Source organism: Perca flavescens, chromosome 18, assembly GCF_004354835.1.
Source record: "Perca flavescens isolate YP-PL-M2 chromosome 18, PFLA_1.0, whole genome shotgun sequence".
Lineage (NCBI taxonomy): Eukaryota > Metazoa > Chordata > Actinopteri > Perciformes > Percidae > Perca > Perca flavescens.
Window position 1 is genome coordinate 19,160,685 of NC_041348.1, and position 9,757 is coordinate 19,170,441.

A 9,757-nucleotide genomic window follows, 5' to 3' on the forward strand; every position below is an offset into this window, starting at 1 on the left:
AGGTCTTTCTGTTTTTTTTGTCCACCCTCTGTATATTTGTATATTTGTGTGTGTGTGTGTGTGTGTGTGTGTGTGTGTGTGTGTGTGTGTGTGTGTGTGTGTGACTGTAGCTTTATGACATCAGTCAGCTGGTGGTGGGCTGTTGGATTTGTTTGCTTAGTGGCAGAAGGCTAAAGCATGTTACATAAGAAGCACTCAGTGCAGCAGAGACACCTGCCTTCTCTGCAGAGAAACATTACAGAGAGTCTCTGTCCAGACAGACAGTGAAGGTGCAGGAGGTAGGATGGAGTCTTGTTCAGAGAGATTTCCCTCAGATGCCTGGCTGTTGATAGACATATTTAGACTGCAGTGTCAATCAAACCGGCAATCTCTGAGCTAGTCTTTCCAACCACAATATCCCCTAGACCCTCAGCTGTGTTGACTTGACTCTATATTACGTTTTCTAGGTATTACTTCAGGCACTCTAACGTATTAGTTCTGACAACGGCTTAAATGGTTGCAGTTTTATAAAGTTCAACTGCCCTAGTCTTGGACTTCTGCAACATATGTTGTGGTGTCTTCTAAACAGACAAGGTCAACAATCGCATGAAATTTCCATGAGACTACACCATGTAAAATATCATGAAGACTATCAATAGCAATGGGCTGTGGTAGCAATACCAGACATTAAGGTTTTGCTTTCAGCATCACGTCCCATAAGAAAAACAACTGCACAAGCCTACATTTTACCTACAAATACCTGATAGAACTATGAGTAATTCTACAGTTAATTTTTTTTTTTAAAGAATCCACAAACAAGCTAGTTATGGTTAAATATGTGGAAAAATCAAGCACACAGTGATGTTTATAAAAAAGGCCACACCAAACCATTGGGGCACACATGGGAACATCCTGATTTAACATTATAGTGGGCTAAGATGCAGCAAACAAAATGTGTATTGCATATGTGAATTGCATGAGTGTTTATTAACCCAGGCCATCTTTGTGGCCAACTGAGACAGTTGTAGGATGGCAAGCCATTTTCTTTTTCAAACAGGCCCCCACTCACTTCAGGCGTCATCAGTCCTCAATGGATCAATGATCTGGGGTAAAGTGTGTGTGTGTGTGTGTGTGTGTGTGTGTGTGTGTGTGTGTGTGTGTGTGTGTGTGTGTGTGTGTGTGTGTGTGACAGAGCCACAGAGAGAGGAGTGTGAGAGGATGAGAGGGGGGAGACAAAGGGGATGAAGAGACTCTGCGAGGAAAAAGACAACTCGAAAGAGGATGATGACACACACTCACATACGCACACATACATTAACTAGAAACCACCGTTTTGCTAAACCAAACCCAGCAGATTATGCAAGAGGGGATCAGTTTGGACCAACCCCTCAATATGACAGTTCATGCCAAGCACACACACAGCAAACGATGGTATTTTCACAGAGGATGATGTCCTATGCTATTGCTATAACCGAAATATCTAGTTGGTTTTGAGAAATATCCGAGTAAAATAACATAACAAATCCATGCATCCATACAGGAACTTACTAATGTGTATTGTCCTGTCGCCAGAGCGCATTCGCCATACAGTATGCGCATTGTAGTTAGGTGCGTGACAGGCTACCTACCGTGGCTTGGACAATCACAGAGCGCTTCAATCATTCTCTTTCTAAACGAGATTATTGTCAGATGTCAAATAAATCTTAAATCGGCAGGAGATCGTTGTAATCTAGACCACAGAGCAGAAACGCTTTGCCGATTAATGAATGTATTGTGTGGAGCTCACTTGCACCTGCTGTATCCTGAGATGGGATACGCGCATGCACAAACTGTGAATATTACAAAATACATGCGAAAGGGGCCAACCGTGATGCAAACAGCTGTATAACATAAAACCATCAGGCTCGCCCACCTTGCAGAGCTGGAAATGGTCGGACTGGAGGGTCTCCTGGATCAGATGGTTCTCCTGTGGCCCCACTTGGACAGACGGGGTGGAGGAGGACACCTCTTTCAAGCCGTCCAGCACCTTCCTGATGTTGAACTTCTTCATTTTCAGACTGCAGAGCACAGAATTGAGATCACCCGCAACAGATAAAGGGGATAGCCACTTTCTCTCGCACACACATACATACACACGCTCGCTCGCTCGCTCGCTCGCTCTCTCTTCTGATTTCCTCCGTAAATCTCACATCTTAGTGCTTGTTTTTTAGCGCAGTCTCCATGCTGAAAGGCTCTGGCGCGCCACGGCACAAGTCGCTTGTTGACGTGTAAATTTGGAGACGGGCTGCCTGGATATTGGTGCGTCGGTAATGTAATTTGCTTGGAGTCCGTGCTGTGCCCCACTGCGTCTCGGTGGCTTCACTCTTCTTCTCGGCTTCCCTCCCCTCCCCTCTCGATTGTGTGCGCCGCTCAGCCAAGGCGGAAACGCAGCGCAGCGGTGGTGTTGGTGCTGCTGCTGCTGACGCTCTTGCGCATGTCTGACAGAGCAGAGGCTTCAACACAAATCCCGCCACCTTGCCAGCGCTCTCTCTCTCTCTCTCTCTCTCTCTCTCTCTCTCTCTCTCTCTCTCTCTCTCTCTCTCTCTCTCTCTCCTCCTTTCATCTGCCCCCAGCGACAACGCCCACCCCCCCCCCCCCCCTCCCTCTCTCGCACGCACACATAGTAGGTTTTGCTCCACTGCACCTGGTGATGTTGGGATGCTGCAGCGTTGTGAGTGTCTGTAGAGACAGACGAGTTGACAGACGGGTGCTCTGCTCGGTCCCATTCTTTCCACAACACCCTCGCCCTGTCCACTCCGCCTCTGCCTGTGTGAGAGGTTCGCCATATTACATGCCATCCCAAAACCACAGTGGATAGTGGAAGTGGACTATAAAACCTTGCTGTGCCGGACTGGGAAATTGGACAAACATTGCATAGATGTGCTGCATTTTTCCTACACGATATTTTTCATGGTGGTTTAGAAAGAAATCAAAGAAAATGTGGTGACATTAAAACAAAACGGGGACATAAAAAAATTACATTGTACCTGGATTAATTTTATGTTTGACTTATATGTCTAGTCATCAATTTAAAATAAAACATGGGTTCAGGGGCGACCTCTAACTCTACACACCCAGTAGAGCATGCGCCCCTTAGCAGCGGCTGCCGGTTCGAATCCGACCCATGGCACTTTGCTGCATGTCGTCCACCATCTCTCTCCCTTTCCCGTCTTCAAGCTGTTCGGTCAATAAAGGCCATAAAAGCCCCCAAAAAATCTTTAAAAATGTGCATGGAAACCTTAAAACAACCCAACAGCTGAGCAAGCAATGCCTCTATCAATATCCATGGTGATGGGTGCTTCCTGCTAATGATGGAGTCCCACAGTTTACCTGTTATTTATACCCTCCTTCTTAATATAGAGAACCCTAGCAGCTGCAAGTGTGACTTGCATGAGGGAGTAACCTTTACCTACACAGTGAAGAGCTACTGAGGAGGGATGGGTTTGGGAAAGGCCCCTGTGTCTGCCAACTAGGTGACCTTCCATGTCCCCCCTGACAGGACCTTAACATACATGAAAAGCAATAGAATTTATTTATTTTAAAGCCCTGCTAATGAGCTCAAGACGTTTCTATAGAGTTTGTTCATCCTAACATTAAAAACAGGTGCTTCTGCAGAAATGGTCAACAGTTACTGACTTGATTTGTCCTTTTAACAGGTAGGTACCCAACACAGTAGGTACAGGATAGGCAGCAATCATGTCATGTGGAATAGTAGGAAAAACTCCATGGTCACGTTTTGCATGTACCAGTTGTCGAACATGTCAAGATGATAATTCTGCTATATTTTTTGTTTGCTTTGCAGCAAATGCTGTGATATACATCCATTAAATAAAAAACAGTTCCCATCAAAACAGCATTAGGATTCATTCACCTTGCATATGTGCATCAGCTAACTAATTTGGTCTCTACAAGCACCTTAATATTATTTGCTATCTATAGGACATATTAGAGGGTGGTTTGGTGGTGCATTTAGCTAGCACTCACAGCAAGAAAGGCCTGGGTAAAGATCCAGAACTGTGTGGAGTTTAAATGTTGTCCATATGCCTGAGTGGGTTTCCTCTTTTCAATTTCCTGCCACAATCCAAATGAAATGCCGACTTGGTGACACTGAATTGTCACAATTCTGGTGGCTCAGGTCATGAGCTCACAGTTGGGCCCCCAAAGAGTATTCCACTTATGACCCTCAGGTTGTTTACTACCTGGAGTAGCTGCTGTAAAGCTGTATTAAGATCTACCACTCAGACAACTTTATCCCTGGTTATGTTTCCCTTTAAAGCTTAAGTGAGTAGAGTTTAGAACCTCAGTGCAACTGTGTATGTTTGTAATGTCACAGATGAAAAGTACCAGCCATGACAAGCTCAGTTGAGGCTGCTCATGCTTGAGTGACACTGACGTAGCCACCTGTTTGAGCTGTTTGCACGGTCATCTTCGACAGGTTGCCGCCGGCAGCAGGGACAGGGGTGCAGCGGCGGAAGTAATAGCTTGTGTTTGCACTCTTGCTAACAACACCTGATGCTAAGCCTAACCTGGAGATAGTCCAAAAAAGGGCATTTCTATGTCCACCATAGGCAGACATTGTAATAACCAATGTTGATTATATGAGCTTGTTTCTAAGTGTTCCCACATAAGCAGTCCTTTGTTGAGACGCAGCTGATGTAAAGGCTGCATCAAGGAAATGAAGATGCTATTGAATAAAAGACAAAAAAAAATACAAAGAGGGAGCAAATTATTAATTCAGCAATCAGGGTGGCTTGAGATCAATTGTTGTAATTCTGATTTGCATAATGAATTGAAATTGACCATACACACCTTCAAAACCCTACTAAAATCGCCTGATCCAGAATACATTACACAGACAAACAAAGAGGTCCTTATTAGTCAGTCCTTGCATGTGAGTGAGTGAGTGAGTGAGTGAGTGAGTGAGTCTTTTGGCGACTCTGACATCAGTGATTTAATTTAGCACCATTGTGTTGTGGCCGGGGCCATTCATCTGGCTGCATTGTGTGTATGTGTGTGTGTTGTATTTTGAATCTGACTGCTGTGTTTGTGCTCTTTGATAAGGCTTTCCACTGAGGCGTATTAGTGTTTTTTTCTTTGTTTCTTTGTAAAGAGAGTAGGACAGAAAGAAAAGAGAGAGAAGAGAGAGGGGGATGGTCAAGCAGAGATGTTAATCCCATGTAAAGTCAAGGTGATATGGTAATATCTGTTCATTTGACCAAAGGTCTTTAAACCATACAGATATAATGATGATGGTCTCATTTCATAAACTGTCATATTTTTGTTTACTTGAAAATGTAAGTGTAGAACAATGAGCTTAAGTACAAGAGTTGCAAAGACACATTGAAGTACTCTGCTTCTACCTACTAATATATTTGTGAAGCTTTGAAATGGCAGCCTGCCGGTCATTGTATTCTTACTGTCAGTTCAGTCATTGCCTCTCCCTAGGGTTGATGTAACCAAGTTTACTTATTTCTGGAAAAATCTTTGGTGCTAATCATTCATCAGTGACATGTTTTTGCGCAACTTTTTCCTTAGATTAGTTGACAAATAAGTGTGTCCAGCCTGGTCTTTCTGTCGCTTCTGAAGCACTTTTAGGCATACAAAGTCGTCTTAATGTTTTGCAGGTTGAACTATATCCTACAGCATGGTAAACCTTTTTATTCTAGAGACAACTGTATGTGAACCAATTACACCAGTGCAGAACACCATGCCTCTGCAGCCGATCAATTATCTATGTATTATCATTCAGCACAACAACCAAGGGTAATGTAATATGCAAATGATGCACATACAGATCTATTAGCTGCCATGCACATGAGCGGAGCACTAATCCAGTGCTAATCTCAGATCAGGGGTGAGTGTGAATGAGCCAGGAGCATCTTCAACATGACAACTATGACTGACTGTATCAAGCAGCTAGTGTCGACTATCACTTGAAGTCACTATTCCATTATCTTTAAAGTGAATATTATTGCCACTGTTCATCACATCCCCAACAATTGTTGGGGCTTTGTAAATTATAGTGTGGTCCAGACCTACTCCATCTGTAAAGTGTCTCGAGATAACTCTTGTTATGATTTGATACTATAAATAAAATTGAATTTAATTGAATAATGCCTACTGGCCATACAGTATACATCAGCAGTAGCACAAGACTGTTAAAGGCAATGCTGAGTTAACCAGTTAACACGGAAACAAAACACACTCCAGACAATTTTAATGTACTGTATATTTTATGCATTTCTTGCCTCTAGTTTTGAAGACACAGTGGCGCAGCAGAGGGTAAAGTGTATTGTTGGACAGCAGATTGCAGAGCGAAAACGGCAACCTGCAAATGCACATTTGCATACATTACACAGATGTTTGCATAGTGAATGAATATGCAGCTACATACTTCATATACATATACCTACATGTATCTCATCACTGATTATAAGTATAGGATTGTATGTTCTCGGATTATATAAGAATGTAGTTGAATTGCATTCTATTTCCATTTCTTTATGTAATTAATAATAGTAATATTTAATGATTTCCTTTAAAAAATTAGTAAACAAAGCTAGACAAAAATAAATTAGGAGTAACATCAACAGGCAATGCTCACAACAATGTACATATGAACTGGGAATAAATGTCCTTAAAACACAGACGATTCACCTCTTGAGGATTTTAGCCAATTCAATTCTCACAGATAACCTAACAGGGATAGACCTTGTCGCACTCGCATACACTCCAGACAGATCCATCTAACAGAGCTCGGCATCACAGTCAGCCCTGTTTGACCCTCTAGCAGCAAGTCCCTGTGCTGTCTGGAGAAAGTGAAAAACCCAGGGGGACACAGGGGACAATAGCAAGTTGCAGAGAGTCGGGGCGTCTGCCTGTCATGCAGAAGGACTGGAGGGACAACGACCTTCCGCCCTCACTGACAGCTGTAGTTAATCAAGCAAATCATAGCACACCTGAGTTTAGGGCTTCCTGCCGCATTCAACCACAGTGTCCTTAAGCAGCAAGTGTATGCAGTATAGCACTAACTATAGCTAACAAGTGAGAGGACATACAGTATCATCACACATATAGCTCAGGCACACATACTGTATGCTGGGGGGCTTGTGATTAAAAGGAACAAGCAGAAGGTGCTCACGCAAGATGTTTCTCACAAGAATGTGCAGTGCACTCACAAGACAGAGGGAGAAACATACCAAGCTAACAAAAATATGCACAACACACACACACACACACACACACACACACACACACACACACACACACACACACACACACACACACACACACAAACGAAGGGTAGCAAGTTAATGAGTCAATGCCCTTGAGGGAACACTTGATTGTCTCTGCCTGGTTAAATAAGAGGATGCTTTCAATGTCAAACATTCCCCCTGCAACACACATGTAGATGCGTCCACAGATTCCCTCCCCCAACCCACCTACCAGTCATTATGGTTACAGAGGGGCTTATAAATATTGATGGGAGGATAACCGAGATGAGGAGATGGGGGTGAAGAAATTGACAATACCATAAAGCGCTCATCACGTCCCTAGCACTCCTAATCAAATGCTGGAGTCTTATAGAAGCATGAGTTTATGATCCTGGCATCACAACTCATTTTTGACAAATGTGTGAGAGAAGAGAGGCGTGTAAAACCAGCTAGACATGTTGTTAGATCAGCGTTCAAGGTCATAAAGTCATACGTCCCTAACGATCCAGATTAGACTGAAATTGTGTTCATTTTGTGGCTTGTGTGTCTATGTGCAGGCATGTTTGTGAAAACAGCTCAAGGGATGGGCGTGACACAATGTCAGCTTGTCTTTACTTGGGGCAGCACAGCTGGTATCAATTACAATAATCAGACACACACACACACACACACACACACACACACACACACGAATGCCAGTGACACAGGCGACTGGGAGGACAGATTCTTAGAAAGAAGCTGCAGTCGGCGTGCAGCCAAAATTAAGTTTACTTACACCAGTCATCCGGAGATTGAAGAAAGAGACATGGGAGGTGAAGGAGCATTTCATCCTCAGTTCAATGTCACTGACTCAATGAGTCGAGACCACTATTATAAGTCTCAGTCGTTTGAGGGAGCAGAGGGGAAATCCAATACAGTCAAAGAAAGCAAAGGCTACCATGATTTTACTGGTATTAGGTTGAATAGGGACCTCAAAGTATTACTACCCTCTTAACTAATTACACATACATATGGTTATAAATGCAAAGAAAAATAGGCTCAAAGGGAGTGTGTGTGTGTGTGTGTGTGTGTGTGTGTGTGTGTGTGTGTGTGTGTGTGTGACAAGTCTCCTGTCCTGTTACATATCTAAGATAGCAATAATCAATGCTGAGCACAGGACAGGCTATCGATATCTCCCTTGTACAGCCACACCCTGTTGGTTTCAGCTCTAATCAATTCATTGTATCAAATTAGCCCTTCACCATGACCACGCCTGTGCCGCTGAACTGCTAGGAGTCCTTTCCGTCCACACGTTAGACGTGAATGTCTTACAGGAAAGAATCATGACCTGATGTGTTCAAATTAAAAAGCAATCTGAAGCCAAACACGATAGTGCTGAGAAATAACAACTGAAAAGAGGATTCTGAGGAAAGTTGCATTTTTTTTCCTGCAGGACTACAGTGGCGAGATGATGAGCCGGCTTACCCAGGACTCCTCTCATACTGTAGCATCTGATGGTGAATTAAGCTGCACAATTATCCCCTGTGATTGGCAAAGGCCATTGCACAATCCAATAAAATGGGATGACTCTTGATTTATTGGCAACCTGACACCTCCCGGCTCTGCTGTGTATACTGAGTCTGCACCGCTGAATTAATGCAATTATCTCCAACACGACGCAATTAGGTTGTGAGTCAAGCAGTCGCTGTGATGTTTTTTAAGGAAATTGTGTGTATCCTCCCATCCACCTATCAGCTGAGGCAGAGCTGTGAAGCAGTCACATCAAATGATGCATGATTAGGGCTGTGCTAAACAAAAGTGTTCCTTATATACAGCTACAAACAAAAAGATAACCACATCTGGAGCACTTTAAATCACCATTCAAAGATCTTTTGAAATAAACACTTTGGACAGGCTGTGGCACAACAGGAAGTTACATCAGCTGCATCCTGACAACCACAGTGACTTCACTATAATAACTATGGACATGTGCAACTTTGAAACACAACAGCAGCCACCAAAAGAAGTTCCCTGATATCAGTAGTAGTTAGTATAACTGTCAGGGGATGTAGTAGGGACTAAAATATCCCAGAGGACAGCTCGAATGCAAAAGCCAACTTTGATCACTATTTCTGGACACACACACATATAGCAATGTGCCCACACATACACACAATCCATTGATCTCTCCACTGTAAAAATTGTGTAGCGATGTACTGAGTGAGCGACAGCGGTCAACCAGGCCTGTGCTGTGAAAAGTAACTTGCCTATCTCTGCTGTCACTGTGAAATCTTTAAGTGGACCACCGACATTATATCCCGGCATGTGCTTCCTCAGCCCTGCTAAAATATTGACTCAGTCTGACCTTCAAATAGGAATAATCTTTACAAAGTATTAACTGGTAGTCCGGGGGGGGGTTGTAGACATTGATAAGTGAGGGCTGTAGGGAAATAAGGAAGATACAATAAGAAAGCCTGTCTGTATACAGTAAGTTACAATAGAACACATTCTTACACAGGATTTCTCACACTTTACAGTGTTGGTCT

At 43.3% G+C, this 9,757-nt stretch overlaps 1 protein-coding gene across 3 annotated transcripts in view; it reads right to left on the minus strand.

Moving 5' to 3' along the window:
• stxbp5a (syntaxin binding protein 5a (tomosyn)) overlaps window positions 1-2,403 on the minus strand; it is a 105,579-nt gene extending 103,176 nt beyond the window's left edge. For all 3 annotated transcript variants that reach the window (XM_028605794.1, XM_028605793.1, XM_028605792.1), the window contains exon 1: window positions 1,892-2,403. In XM_028605794.1, coding sequence (XP_028461595.1) covers window positions 1,892-2,029 — 138 coding nt within the window. In that variant the 5' untranslated portion in view covers window positions 2,030-2,403. The remainder of the gene's footprint in view (window positions 1-1,891) is intronic.
• Window positions 2,404-9,757: the final 7,354 nt, after the last annotated feature.